At 34.5% G+C, this 15,064-nt stretch overlaps 2 protein-coding genes across 4 annotated transcripts; both read right to left on the bottom strand.

Moving 5' to 3' along the window:
• Positions 1-249: 249 nt before the first annotated feature.
• Positions 250-7,538, bottom strand: LOC129311730 (N6-adenosine-methyltransferase MT-A70-like). 2 transcript variants are annotated; one of them, XM_054954153.1, is made up of 7 exons: positions 6,235-7,535; positions 5,175-5,273; positions 2,253-2,336; positions 1,791-2,140; positions 1,426-1,642; positions 1,071-1,150; positions 250-839 (listed from the first exon to the last, which is right to left on the bottom strand). In XM_054954153.1, exons 1-7 carry the CDS (start codon positions 7,414-7,416, stop codon positions 560-562), a joined length of 2,292 nt encoding a protein of 763 aa, XP_054810128.1. In that variant the 5' UTR covers positions 7,417-7,535; the 3' UTR covers positions 250-559. The 2 variants fall into 2 exon arrangements, with proteins under 2 accessions (XP_054810128.1, XP_054810129.1); XM_054954154.1 differs by lacking the exons at positions 250-839; positions 1,071-1,150 and adding an exon at positions 1,173-1,326 and having other exon boundaries at positions 6,235-7,538.
• Positions 7,539-8,946: 1,408 nt separating this feature from the next.
• Positions 8,947-14,197, bottom strand: LOC129310531 (oligopeptide transporter 7). 2 transcript variants are annotated; one of them, XM_054952394.1, is made up of 6 exons: positions 14,066-14,197; positions 13,493-13,971; positions 13,292-13,389; positions 11,769-12,338; positions 10,080-10,335; positions 8,947-9,986 (listed from the first exon to the last, which is right to left on the bottom strand). In XM_054952394.1, the coding sequence occupies exons 1-6, from the start codon at positions 14,106-14,108 to the stop codon at positions 9,198-9,200; spliced, it is 2,235 nt and encodes a 744-aa protein (XP_054808369.1). In that variant the 5' UTR covers positions 14,109-14,197; the 3' UTR covers positions 8,947-9,197. The 2 variants fall into 2 exon arrangements, with proteins under 2 accessions (XP_054808369.1, XP_054808370.1); XM_054952395.1 differs by lacking the exon at positions 14,066-14,197 and having other exon boundaries at positions 13,591-13,728.
• Between the last annotated feature and the right edge of the window lie 867 nt (positions 14,198-15,064).

Genomic DNA, 15,064 nt, shown 5'->3' with positions numbered 1-15,064 from the left:
ATTATTGTATTTTACTTTTTTTAGCTAATTTCAATTTTTATTTTAAATAAAATTAAAATTTCTTTGGACATTTAAGCTAAACCTATTTTAATTCAGTTTTGGCTCGGATTTCTTTTGATTTATTCGAGCAGTTAGAATAAAATTGAAATAAAGAAAATTTTATAAGCCCCCAAACCCGGAACTACAATTTCTCATGCTTATTCACCGGCTCCATGAAGAGCCAATGTTGGACGTGAATGAGGACAACACTTCCACATTAATGCTTAAACTATTGCAAGCCACAACTAACATACATCCACAAAATCCCATTTAACACTTCTCATGAAATATCAATTGCTACATGCTTCAACAATCAACCTATACATTTTACAATTATTAATATATAAAACTTATAAGGCTTTTCTTCTTTAAAAAAAAAAAAACACAACTAACCTTGCAGTCTCCAAAAGGAGGAGGAAAAAAGTGGAGACCAAATACTAACATTGATGAAAATATAAAAAGGCCGTTTCCTTTCAGATTTACCAAGTAAACCACCAATCATGATTGACTTAGCAGAATCTTAGCCGATCTCAACATCCACAGCCATTGACTTCTCTTCGGAAGGATAAGCAGTTTCTGGAGCCAAAGGCTCTCCAAACTGTGTTGTAGCGGACTTAGGTTCTGTAGCTGCAAAAGGACTTCTCATTTGAGTAGCAGCACCAGAGTCTATATCAATAGCAGAAGCTCTGGGAGGTGATGGCGGCTGAACCTCCACGTCTGGGTAAGCAGCCTTAAACCTTGCCCGCAGCCCCTCATCAACCAACCTTACTCCGTGCAATTGATTACCGAGTGACATCCATCTGAAAGAAAAATGGGGAAGGCAGTCAATAATACATACATACATTCATTGAGATCTTTACATGTACAACCAGGCATGCATGAAATATGAATATGAAGCACTAATTGATTCCACAATAACAAGTATGCGCATTCTTCATTAAAAAGCATAAAAAGAAATGTCCAGCCCAGAAGATTCCAGGAATTCCAGTTAGTTAAAATAAAGAGAAACAAACGCCATCTAGAAAACCAACCCTGCATGAGTGTTGTGCATACGAGCAAACAATTCCAGCTTCCTTGTTCTGGGACTTATCCTCTCCAGCATGGGGTACATCTGTAAGAATATATATTGACAACTTCAAATTGCTAGGCATCAAATTTCAAATTCAATAGCTCCACATAATTAGTTGAGAGAGAGACGGTTTCTTTTTCTTGCATTCAAAGATCAATTCAGTTGAAGAATGTCGAAAGGGAAAGGTTGAAAATATCTTATGACAGTCTTTTTTAAACCTGGCCATAGCAAATAATGTATCAATGGTTTAGAACCACAAAGGTAAGTCAATGGAGAGACTAGCTAACGATCAAGTCAAGTAAATCTGTTACACAAACCTCATCTGGCTTGCGACTTGTTTCCCGGACCTCAGCAACAATGACATCAGTGTCAATATTCCTGTTTACTTCTGGATTTCCCTTTATTCCAACAAGGCAATGTTCCTTACTGTGATTTAGCCAGTGGCCTGTACGCCCAGTTCTGATTATTCGTTGAAGTTGATTCGTTTTCACCCAAATGAGCTCCTCTACACGCTTGTACCCCCAGAGTTCTAAACTGCATGGGCAGTTCGGCACATTATGACATGCAAACCATACCAAATACAGGAGCATGTAAGCAACCTCGGACTTTTACTTTAGAGGTTACTTATCCAATAGATTTGTGATTGAACTAACAATAAATAAGACCTGTAACAAGCATTTACCATTCACGTCCAAGCTCCATTGCCCGTCCAGTGACCCATAGAAAAATCAGACCATCAGTTTGAAGAGCAGGAACATTAAGATTGCGCATTTCATCATCAGCCATTGTTCCATAAGGCAGTTCCATGTGAATATCCCATGGAGGATCTGCCATGATTACTCCAAATTGCCCTAATATGTCCATTCTAAAGTTGCGTATATCACAGTTGATCCACTGCGGCTCACCAAGTTCCACTTCAGAACAATATTCAGCACGCTGGGGTTTTAGTGGCTTGGGAGGAGGAGGAGTACCCATCATCATTGGAGGCACATCTGGTGTAGGATCATACTCATAATGAACATACTTGCATGTCTGTAAAAGGATAAAATGATAATAAATAAAATAAGTCTAACTAAAAATAAGCATAGCTTGAATGAAGACCCACTTATAGGATCATCTCTCTTACTAGAAATCAAAAACATACCTTCATGTGTCGGCAAGTATCGAGAAAAGAACAGTCTCCTAAATTAATGTCAGTATGAGGAGCAATGATCCGCCTAAAATGAACCTGTTAATATAATATTAACAAGAGCAGAGTTAAAGAACTTAAAAACAAAAGTTAAAAAACTAATTGACAAGACAGCCTCCTCTTATTCATGAATGAGTTCAGTCAAAAGATTCTACATGGCCAAGAAAACAGGTTGCAGATAGATGGTTACTTTTTTTTTTTTTTTTTTTGGTCAGGAGGTCATGGTTTATTAGTATGCAAACAAGATGAACCCTGAACCCACAAATAAATGCAAGAGAGGAAACCAATACATGTTTGCAAAACTCATGCAAAGAAAGAATGTTAGGACCATCAAAATAAACACCTAGAGCACAATAAGAGAAACCACCACCAAACTTTGCATCCCTACTGGCATGTTACAGCTTACAATGACACTGAGTAATGGGCAGGAACAATGGGCGTTTTTGATGGCATACCAATGCATGGGCTCTACTCTAGTAATCTAGTAATTAAAATAATAAATACCAACTCTTGGTAAAATGCTGAGTAATCTAAACCTCAGATAGATAACCTTTTATGTCAGTTCCAGTTAAAAATTCATGATTATGAGTCCTACTAGCCAACATATTTTCTTTGATTTCTTTTTCGGTGTGCTGGGAAAGGCAGTTTAACATTAGAATCCTTATCTTAGGATTCAGTTTACTAGATGAATCAATTGTCAGCAAAATTTAGTTTCCCACCGTGAAATCAAGTATTATTACCATGATTACATAATCTTTGTTTAAAAATATAAGCAATCTAAATCATAAAACATGAGTTAATCCAGAATGAGCCTCGGAGGCCTTTATAGAATCTACAGGAAATGCATGAAAGAACCACTGTTAGAGGACATATTGTGCATTTTGAGCTTGCAAGAATCAGTGTCACAGAATAGGTAGTTCAGCTAGAGTCGATGTCACCAAAACTTTGAAAACATGTTTGTCTTCCTCCCTTTTTTCCCCTTTTTGAATAGAAGGTTAAAAGGATTCTACTGTCAAGGGAAAGTGACTCCATAAATGAGACAAAACAGCATAAAAGAAACATGAGCCCTCAAAAATTTATGATTACAGCTTCACGTGTAGTGTCTGACCTGTTTCAGACACTGACACAGCTGCTCCTTTTGAAGGGTCTGTGCTTTCATAAGATAAACCTCAGACTAAGTTGTTATTGTTAGTTTCAAACAAAACAAGTATATCTTTTTGTTCTTTTTTCTTTTTTCTTTTTTTTGGTGTGGTTGGGGTAGGGGTTATGTCGCCAATGATCAGGTGAGGCTTTCACGTTCTTTTAGGAGTTATACTTAAAGTACTTTGGTTATTCTAGATTTACAAATAACTGGAAAAAAAAAAAAAGTTCTTCAACCTTTGGGATGTATTGACTTATTGACATGGTATCAAAGCAGTATTAGAAATCCAGACTTAGGCCAGTAATTGTGGGAGACTATTGCATATCATATGTTGCCAGTGTCTATCAACTGCATGGATGTTGGAATCATGACATTTAGTATTTATTCTATGATGAGATAATGTAAGAGAACTCAATTAATACTAGTGCTTTATCAACACCTCAAGCCCAAAAATGTTTTGAGAAAAGTATTTTAGAGACATTAACCAAAATTAATTATTTAACAATATAAGCTTTCTAGTTGAATTTGTCTTCAATATTAGAAGCTCTGACTAATTGGACAAGCATTCAGGTTTGTCATCTCACCCTCCTAGTTAAAGTTGATTTTCAGCAAAATTTACGGCGAGCTCATGCTGCCCAAAATATGAGCCTAAAGGCTTCCATATGAAGGAATACATAAGAAATTAAAAATATTAATAAAATTTCATTTAATAGCATAAAATTTTGGATAAAATATACTTTGAACAATTAGAATGATACCTAGCTTGAATGTACAGGATTATTGTTATCCAATACCCTTGTTATTAAGAAAATAAAAATAAAAAGATTCTAGGGACATCCCTAATATTGAATATTCACTTGATACACAACAGAGTATACGAAGACTTATAATTTTCGGTAGTGTTTGGTTGGAGGGGAGGAAAGGGGAGGGGAAATTTTAAAAAAATTTCCCTTCCCTCCACCTTACCAAACAAGGGGAGGGAGGGCTCCCTTCCCTTGTTTGGTAAGGTGGTTAAAATTTTTCTTCCCCTCCTCTCCAAAACCTCCCCCCCAAATTGAGGGGATCCCCCCCCTCCCCCTTCTTCTCCCCCTCCCTCCCCTCCTCTACCCTCACCTCCCTTTCCCTCCATTCCCTCCCTTCCCCTCCCCTCCAACCAAGCATAGTCTTAGTGATAATTAAACACAATAACACTAAAAATCTTAATTAACAATCAATGGATTCTCTTAGGTTAGCAGCAAATGCATATCAAATAATTAAACAATTCAAGGTGATCCATAAATTAGAAGTTGTTCAGCATGTACTACTTTGAACATCACTTCAACAAAATACTGGTCACGGTCATGCTGACCAGAAGAAGCATTTGCAGCACATCAAATTACCTAATTTCAAGACCTATTGGGTTCTTCAAATTGTGTTGGAATCAACTGCAGAAGAATATTTATGAAAATACTTGAGTCTATAAATGTAAAAGGGGGGATATAAGTTATGTAAGGGAATGAACTTCAGCACTAACAATGCCCTTCTTCTCACTCCTGCTCCTTCTTTTTATTCTCCATTCAACTTTCAACAGTATTATATTAAGAGTGTTAAGCATACTCCCATAGGACATTCAACAACTAGTGTATTCAAAGCTTTTACTTGATGCCATGCAGAACTTGCATAGAACTCAAAGAAATTAAAATAAAAATAATAAAATGGTATTCTTTACATTGTAGCATACTGTCAATGTTACTGACCTTATCACAAGCTATAAAGGATCCTGACTGCCTGCGGCAATCCTCTTTTGTCAAAGATGAACAGTAAACCTTCAATTGAGAACCGCCTTTTGTTTTGAACTGAAACAAGACGACAGCAACAAGCAAGATGAGGAGAACTAATCAACTAAAGACAATGTGGAGTGAATTAAAAGCACACAGCAAGCATAAGGAAAACAGAGCAGAGAAGTGCATTTTGGTGTAGAGAAAATAAACGCCATAAATTGAAGTACTATGAGCCTCAAATTGTTATACAAATTCAAGATCCACATCACTTGGTAGGTTGATCTAGGTGTGAATAGCTGTAGGTCATTGATAAATACGTAAAATATCATAATAAGATTATAAGCACATCCACAGTTGTTTGGGAAGTTTTAACCTACTTCTAGTGCTCTTTATGAGCAATGGCCAAGTGGCTAAGGATAGGAATGATCATGGGTATAGTAATATTTGTCTCAATCCCCAGATTCAGAAAATATTTTCATCATTTTCCAATCATAACCTGTTGAATAACATACTCATACTGCATCCCCTTCTTCATTTGATTCCTAAATTTCCAAACCTGGAATTATTTACCTAGAATGTTTCAAAATAAATATGTCCTTGTCAAGATCAATCTTGTTTACATGAAATCTATTCAGATGAAATCACAACAACACTAAAACAAAATAGATGTCCCAAAATACCATCAAAATATAACCTGAGCCCAAAGTTTGGTCACCCAGATAGAAAGGAAATTCCTTTACATCCTCGAAGTACAATATCCTGTTGTAACCATACATATGCAAATTTGTTTTAACCCTGTTGTTCACCAACTCTTTAAATTCTTAAATTCATTTCTTTGTGTAGATACATCAAGACTAAGGCACCTGAACATGGAACGCCCGATGATGTAACTTAACTCCCGCCACTAAGGGGGTCTTGACTTGAGGAACAGTGCAAGGAGGTATAAGTTATAGGCGATGCCAATGCTTATTATGGTAATTTTATATGGAAATGCAAATCAAAGCATGCTATTAAAGTAGGAAGTAATTCTACTAACCTTGGCAGCTACAGCAGTTTCCCTTGCAGTTGGCCGGTGAATAAGGTCCAAAAGCTCCTCACCTGTTTTAGATTTTTGCATCTCTCTAAATGATTTCTTATTCAGCAAAGCCTCAAGATCCTTCATATCATCCTCTTCAGTTCTTGGCTTATGTGACATTACATTAGGACCACTGGCTGGTGAATTCGGTCCCATTGGGGGCCTATGCATTGTAGAAATACCTAGACCTCTAGGCATACCCATCATTCCCATTACTCTAGGTGCCCCCCTTGGTCCCATCATTGTAGGAGGCCCTCCACCCCCTGGAAATATAGGTGGCAACCCCATATGTGGCTCCCCAGGAGGCATCCACATATCCGACATTGGCCTTGGAACTTGCCCTGCCATTCCAAATAATCCATTGTTCATATCAGAGCCAGTGGTAGTAATTTGTTGACCTTGATTTTGATTTACATTCCCATCTCCTCCACTCGACTCTAGTTGCTGATATTGGGCGCTCTCTGGCAATTCTCTGACAAGACGAGTTCGGTCTATATTTAAAACCATAATTCTTGACTTGCCACTCACCACAAACTCCTCCAAATCAATACCACCATTGTCCTCTGCCATGGACTTCAAAGCCAACTCCACAGCGAGCGTCGGCCCTGAATCCCCTCCAAGCTCGAGAAGCGCAGCCTTCTCTAGAGGGGTCACACTCCGATCATTTTCCAATTTCCTCAACACTGTGGAAGAATCAATGGGAGAAAATGGCACTCGTCCCAAAAGACAAATGGCGACCATTGATCGTACCACAGCTAACGGACTTCCGCTTTCAGTTTCCAAACGGCGAGCTGGGTTGGAGGCCGGAGATGTTCTGGCATTTTGGGTTGCGGGATTTGTCAGGTCCGCCGAGATGGAACGATCATGTTGTGACTTTGAGTTAACAGGGTGAGACTTCTTAGACTTAGGGTCAGGAAGTGGAGGAGGCAAGGAAGGGGTGGGAGCAAAAGGGCGATCATTGAAAGAAGAGACAACCTTGAGAGAGAGATCGAGGGAAGAGACGATATTAGGGATAATGGCTTGTAAAGAAGCAAGCAATTCCAGGTGGGTTTTGTGTTGGGACTCTATGCGTGCTTCGAGCTGTTGTCGGACGTTTCTAATGTTGGATATGGTATCTTCGTTGCCATCTGATTGCGTCTCCATGGTTTTCTCCCTAAAACCCGAAAGAGCAGCTCTCAGAAACTCACCAAGCGAAGGCGGTGTTCCACTAACCTGCCTCTATCGCCTCCCTTGACTATTGACTCATCTTGCCTGCCAAGTCCCAAATGTACACAGACAAAACTTGGGCCATGCTGGTAGTGGTGGAAGGATTTAAAACGAGGGCCCGTTCGAATTCCATAATGCATTTTTTCAAGCTTATAATTATTAATTTTGGGTACTTATTTGTATTTTTGTGAGTTTTTTTTATCATTTTTTAGATTATTTTTATATTTTTCTCATGAAAAAAATTAAGCTTGGTTAACTTTCAAAAGTTTCTAGGGCACAATTGGATTGAACATACATGTAGAATTAATTCAGGATTCAAACTTCTAATTTTGAAAAATCTTATCTAAACATTTTCAATTTTTTCAAGTTCTATTTTTTTTTTTGAAACTCTAAGCTTCATTTGATATGAGCTATTTTTTTCAGATAAGAATTCATTATAGACAAGGATTAAAAAAATTACAGAAAAGGATTCTTAAAATTTTATTGGTCCTTTTGTATTTTTTGATATCTTTTTTTATTATTTTATAATTAATTGACTGTCAAAGTTATTTTTATTAGTAATAGAAGTTAAATTGTTTTTTAAAATATTATATAAAAAATGAGTTTAGAATCTCAAATGCTCATAAACTTATAGTTTAATAGCCAATTTGATTTTTACCCACTTTTTTTTTAAAATATATAAACATTCATTATACATATCAAAATCAATTATAAACTCAAGATCATTGTTTCTTAAAAAATATCTAAACACTTTTATACACATCAAAATCAATTATAAACTCAAAATTAAATTAGGTACTTTTTTTATTTTTTTTCGTTCTCATTTTATTGGTACAAATATGCATAAATGAAACAAACTTAAAGAGGCCAACTAAAGGATGACTAATTTAAGGATCTTGAATTAATTGTTTGACCAATGTATAAATGTTTTTATAAACATGTTCGTGCATGTTTAGACTTTAGGCAACATAAATAATAATGCCAAAACTATAAAACTATAATTTTATAAAAATATATCCACATACTTAATTGATTAAAGTATATTTTTAGTTTTCTAATTTTATATAAGGTCTCAATTTAGTCCCTTAATTTTATAAAATATTTTTTCAGTCCTTTAATCCTGCTATCATTAATTTCATATGGTTATTTTTTTTTGTATCAATCATTATTATATAAAAAACTAAATTTAATATATCAACATTTAATAATATTTTGTTGATATTTAAAAATTTAAAGTAAAAATTTTTTGTGATAAAACTAGTGATGTTAGGGTTAAAAATTAAAAAAATATTTTATAAAATTAAAGAATCAAAATGAAATCTTGTAAAAAGTTAAAGGATTAAAAGTATACTTTAGTCACTTAATTTTATTATTCCTCCTAAATTATACGATATTAACATTAAAATAATCCTATTTAATAAAATTTTAATTTTTTTTAAAGCATCTTCTATTTTAGAATGTTAAATATCACCCAAAAGTGTTTTATAATTTAAAAGGAGAGTACATGTCAAAAAAAAAAATCAGTTATAAACTTAAAATCATAATTTTTTTTAAGTATCCAAATATCTATTATACATATCAAAATCAATTATAAACTCAAATCTAATAATTTTTTAAGAATATCCAAACATTTTTATATACAAGTGATTATGAATTCAAAATTTTCCTAGCATGGCTCCTCTCATGCCTTGTCCAGCCTCATGGAGCAACTACTAGAGTCATGTGAAAACAGGGCAATCCTTAATTACGACTCCCTTGGCGGTTGGGCAGTGAGCAAGAGAACAACCATCAATGTCATTGCCCCACCAATCAAGACTAATATCTTCTAATCCAAGACAAAGATACAAAAGCACGCCCATAAACGCAAGACCAGCGTCAAGTGCCCCGGAAAGCACATAGTTACGACGTTTCCACCAATCAGGGAAATACCTATACGCAACAAACCCAGAAAGAAACCCAACAATGATCCAAGTAGTGTAGTTCACGGCAGTCGCGGGCGGCATCATCCCAGTGGCGCCGAGCAAGACGGGAAGATTGATCAGTGAAATCCACTCTTGTTCTGGGAATGCCTTAGCAGCTAACCAAACTAAAAGAGGAGCAATTGCACCTCCCAAGAAGAACCAATTCACTGCTTCATAATAACCTTCGTCTCCGAAGATCCTACGTGGCCCAATCAAACCCCAGATCACGGAAGCATCATAGAATACTGTGTCGCTTGGACATGTCCACACCGAGGACGTGTCCTCACATATGTCCGGTATTGTTTCCATGAGCCACCATGCTGTCCCCAAGTAGACAATTCCTGAAATTAAGGTTCCCACAACCTGGGCCATGAACATTGTTCTTGGAGGGATTTTCATGTAGTGTCCTAACTTCAAGTCTTGCAAGAATGTCACTGCTTGTGTCATACTAATGTACCCGTAAACCTTGAAGCACATATTTGCCACTGGATATCCTGGGTAAATATATCCTATTATGTACTCTGTTATAATGTTCAATCCTGGCGTCTGTAAACACATGAACAAACAAACAGACATGGTTGGTCGATCACTTCATGAACTAATCAATGTAATTAATGTAGTGATTAGTCATTAACCTACTTGATTTGTGATTGCTGTGATTATCCCAATGGGGAGGGTGAACAAGATGGCGATACCACAAGCAAGTAAAACGCCCCACCAAGGAAGTTGAAGCTGTTCGTTGTAATACTCACAAGAAAATATGGTGCCTGCGATGGTTACAATCAATATGCTCACGAACCACCACTCGGGTACTTTCTTGTACCTCCTCATCAACTTTGTGTGTATATCCATTTTACTTTTAACCCAGCTTGATTTCGTTTGCTCCCATATTTCTCTGTGTAACATCACATATAATATGTCAGGACTTGAAGAAATTGCAAAATAGGCATATATGTGCAGTAATAGAGGGGGAATATGGGTCAAGATGAATAATCTGTCATAAAAGTCAGGTTAGTTTAAAAAAATATTTTATAACTCAGACCAGATAACCCGTAAATCAAATGAAGTAACCTAAATAGATTAGAATTAATCCATTTAACCTATATTGTTTATAAAAATAAAGAAAATTGAAAAATAAAAAATGGAGGAAATCACAATGGAATTGATCAATCTCATATATTTATTATATAATTATTTTTAATTGCATGGAATTTTATATTAGAACTTCTCATTTAAGTGTATTTTAAAAAAATTATGAAAAAAATAAATAGATAAATTAGTGGGTTAGTGTATTTAATCTATCAACTACGGCAGTGTAAAAGTCTTTAGGTTTGGTCTGACCTAGTCCGACCCAAGCTGGTCCTGTTCAATTCGTATAAACACTGATCCTTCAAGATAAAAAAGAATGAAAAGATCAGACTATTTTTTCATATTGGACTAGACAGGAGACTGGGCATTTGGACCACTTGATCCAGTCTGGTCCTATTAATTTATTTAATATAATTATAATTAATTTATTTTTGACAAATGCTTTAAATATAATTGACACTAAGGAATGATTGCGTGTAGATTTGTTAAATTTGTTTCTAAATTATTATTGTATTGTAGTATTGTTGAAATTTGTTGAGTATTGTTTTTGTTGAAGTTATAAATTGAAATCATTTAAACTGTAACTGAAATATTTATTATCGAAAATTATTGTGGATTAATTATGATTATAACTATTTTTATTATTTTAATTAAATTTATTAGGTTAAAATGGATCATTATTTCTCATAGAGGAAAAAGAAAAAAAATAGCTAAATAAGTACTAAAATAACAGGATCAATCTTTCAATCTTATGGATCAAATTTGGTTCTATTAATTTTTGAGTTATCAATAAACAAGATTAAACTATAGTTGTCTAACCCAATCTTTTTTATGAAAGAAATCAGACTTCATGTTAGGTTGAAATTCAGTGTTGTTCAATTTTTTGTGTAACCCTACTAACAATCCATTAGATTATGTTGCAATTTTTTCAACCTATATAAAAATATATTAAAGTTTAAACACCCAACCCAACGCATATGAGTTAACCTATATGATACAAGTTGGTTAATATTTTCAACTCTATCAACTCGATATATTTTCTTCTCTGAAACAGAATAAGTAAGTTGGTGAGTTGGTCTTTTTAAAGCACCAACTCACAAAAATTGAGTTGAGTTGAAAATTTTTTAATTTATATAAAAATAAATTGAACAAACAATCCAACCCATATTTTCTGGTAAAAAATTTCTGTGGTTTGGGCAGGTTGACATTCCCACTTCTAATTAGAGCAGCATGCATTACCTTCCGTGAAACAGAGCCACGTGTACGATTGTAGCTGTGAGAGCAGCAAAGCCAACACCATAAGTCATGGCAAAAAAAGTGCTAAGATAGAGACGACCTTGTCGCTCGTAAGCTGCGATGTCTAGATGAAAATCGGAGTCCACTATGGCTGAGATATTGTATGTGAGACCATTGGAGTTAAACATGTTGTCAGAAAATATGGGAAACGTTTTGGCTTTGTACACATTCAACCAATAGCAAAGCGGAGTCCAAATGTACATCACCGCAAAGAATCCAACGGCAACATTTGCTGTGGCAAACCATGGACTTGCTAGTGGGCTTCCCAAGTAGGCCGATATGGTGGACCAGTCAAGCCCAATTGCCCCAATACCAAGCCCATCAAGCCCAGAACCAAGTTGTTGGGCCAGGATTGAGTTGGGAAATATCCAACATATCCAAGAGAGAGAAGTCAACATCTCGAAAAGGTAGCCAGGAAATACATAGTAGGCGAAGCTGCATAAGAAGGCAATTACGAAGAATTGGGCTCGTGTCAAACCTCCCTTGGGCCGTTCCTCTTTCTCATGCAGTGCCCTGACATAACACATGTCCATATGTTATGATTTATATAGTATAATGGCCACACGAGGACATAACTGATAATTAATAAAAAGGGAAAATGACAGAAAAATACTCTTAAAATATAGAATACAGTACAGCAAAATGTAATAATTAATTTTAGTCCCTCGGGACTGACATGTCATTTTTTGTGTTTTTATGAAAATTGATGCCCCATTTTAGAATTTAAAATAAAATAAACTAAAAATTATTTACTACTTTCTTTTAGAAAATTACTAGGTCCTTTTTAGTTACGGGAAAGGAATATAATGAAATTAATTAAAAAAAGTAAAAAAGAGATTATTAAAAGAAATAATGAATTACATTCATAAGGAGAGAGATAATTTTATTTATAGAATTAAAAATCATGATTTATAATAAATGACAAGAACAGAATAAAAAAATTACAAATTTCTCTTTTCAAATTTGTTTATTAATGAAATTTAACAACTAAAAATCAGCTACTATTTTCTTTTAGAAAATGAATAGAATGGAATAATAAATTATAAGTTGGTCCAATTTTTTTTTTCAGTTAAATCTAACAATTAAAAATCAATTATTACTATATTCTTTTAAAGAAATGAAACTAATTTTCTTGATAAAATGATTCAAGTGAAATAACAAATTATTATGCTCTATGCAAAGTTTTCTAGCTAAAAGGATGGAAAGGCACATTAAAACAAATAGATAAAGAAGTTCTAGGACTATACAATAATTATCATATTTATCCCACGGTATCAAATTGTTATTTGCTTGAAGGATATTTTTCTTTCAATAAATATACTTCAGCAGGTAATTATCGCGTTTAGACATGACCCACAATTCCTTGCTTTTACAACTTACAGTTACAGCTGGTGTGTGTTTCTGGAAGTGGAAAAATTAGCCGGACTAGTAAATTCAAGTAATTTGAGGTGAGTGAGGAATATGACCTGAAGAGTGAAACTTGAACTAAATTTGCCGGCCACCACATTTCTGCTGGTTCCACGAGGTACCTCCTGAATATACCAGCCCATCCGAATCCTAATACCTTTATTTTCAAATATTCATGAATCATCATTCATATATATCTAAACTGATAATTAATTAAATTCAGCCTTATTCGTTTTTGTGTTGCTCAGAAATAATGAAACCTGAGTTGTGATGACTACGAGGAAGGAGACGAAGAAGGAGATGTGTCTCTTATAAAAAACCTTGACAACAGTAATAACATGGATGGCATAAACAGTACCAGCACCAGAGTTTGCAAAGATGGTGATGAGAACGTGCTCTTTCACATTGAAAGGTCCAGGATTGAGAGTGAACTCGAAGGGTGTGCCTTGGAAGAAGACTCGGTCGGAGATTTTGGAAGCCATGAAGTGGCCGAGAGGGACGACGGCGATCTGGGCTGAGATGGCGGTGATGGTGAGAGGCTCAGTGCGATACCAGAAGAACTGATTCAGAAATGAAAGTAAGACGCATGAGATTGTCCCTAACACCCACATCCGGAACGTCAGAACCGGAAGCGACGTGTCGTCCGTCTTCGGCACCGTTAGAGCCACTTGTCTCACCGGCGAGTTCTCTTCTTCACTGGTTATCTCCTGACCCACTTCCTCATCCTTATTCTTTGATACTGCATAATGAATGGCAGAAACAGATCATATTATTAGAGAAGTAGTGGAAGTGGATTAAACTACTAATAATTGAGCAATGATTCAGTTACTTACAGAGAGAGGATGTGATATCATCGTCAGGGAAGGATTCTTCCATGGCTGGATTAACTGGGAAGAATTTGGAAAGCTGTATCTGAATCTAAAGAAAGAGGATAGCTAGCGGGAGAGAGTTGATATATAATTCGCTGCTGCTGGTCCCATCAATATAAATACTTTGGTCTTTGAAGGGTTAAAGCTGACGAGCAGTCATAGCTACTTGCCAACGCTGACCCACCCACGTGCATTCTGGAGCTAGCTCCTTTTGCCGTCATTAGCCTGACCTTAATGGAATGAAATTTGCACCGTTTAGATTTTTAATTTAATACTCCCTCCCTTTTACTTTATTAATCATCTTTTAAAAAATTAAAATGATTCACTCTATAAATTATTAAATTAATAGTAATATTTTATTTTAAATAAAATTTTTAATTTTTTAAAAAGTAAAACAAAAGTAAAAAATAATATTATATAATTAATTTATTTTTTAAGATTATGTTTGTAATTTTATTAAATTTTATTTTTATATTTTTATAGTTTTGGTATTGATGATATTGATAAAAATAATTTATAAATAGGATCAGAGGGAGTAACCTATATTTAAAATATTTATTTTATATCTTAATTTATATTTATTAAAATGAAAACTTTGAGATTTTTTTTACAAATTTAATCTAAATTTAATTTAGATTAAATATTAAAATTTAAATAAATTCATTGTATATATTTACTCTGAATTATTTAAATTTAAAATTTTTAACTTATAATTTTTAAATTTTTTTGAAAAGTGTAAGTTAGGATACACATATTTCATTTTATTTCCTTAATTTATAAAATATTTTTTCAATTGTCAACTCTATATCATTAGTTTCATTAAAAAAAATTATACATTGAACTTTTGAGCATTGACAAAAATATTATCAAATTTTAACATATTAAATTTAATTTTTTAAATAATAATAATTTGTGCGAAAATAATAATTTAAAACTAACAGGATTAATGGAATGAAAAAGATA

This window comes from Prosopis cineraria, unplaced genomic scaffold, assembly GCF_029017545.1.
Source record: "Prosopis cineraria cultivar Desert tree isolate PC_DT_omini unplaced genomic scaffold, ASM2901754v1 PC5, whole genome shotgun sequence".
NCBI classification, from domain to species: Eukaryota; Viridiplantae; Streptophyta; class Magnoliopsida; order Fabales; family Fabaceae; genus Prosopis; species Prosopis cineraria.
This window is presented reverse-complemented; position numbering and strand designations above follow the sequence as displayed.

Excerpts from the sequence above, each read along its gene's own strand:
- LOC129311730 (XM_054954153.1), bottom strand. The coding sequence starts at position 7,416 with ATGGAGACGCAATCAGATGGCAACGAAGATACCATATCCAACATTAGA. Across the intron at positions 2,337-5,174 it reads CCTTTATAGCTTGTGATAAG|GTTCATTTTAGGCGGATCAT; the intron begins GTCAGTAACATT and ends TTATATTAACAG. Across the intron at positions 840-1,070 it reads ATGCACAACACTCATGCAGG|ATGGATGTCACTCGGTAATC; the intron begins GTTGGTTTTCTA and ends TTTTTCTTTCAG.
- LOC129310531 (XM_054952394.1), bottom strand. The coding sequence starts at position 14,108 with ATGGAAGAATCCTTCCCTGACGATGATATCACATCCTCTCTCT. Across the intron at positions 12,339-13,291 it reads GTTCAAGTTTCACTCTTCAG|GGCACTGCATGAGAAAGAGG; the intron begins GTCATATTCCTC and ends GTGTTATGTCAG. Across the intron at positions 10,336-11,768 it reads GTGGCTCTGTTTCACGGAAG|AGAAATATGGGAGCAAACGA; the intron begins GTAATGCATGCT and ends GATGTTACACAG.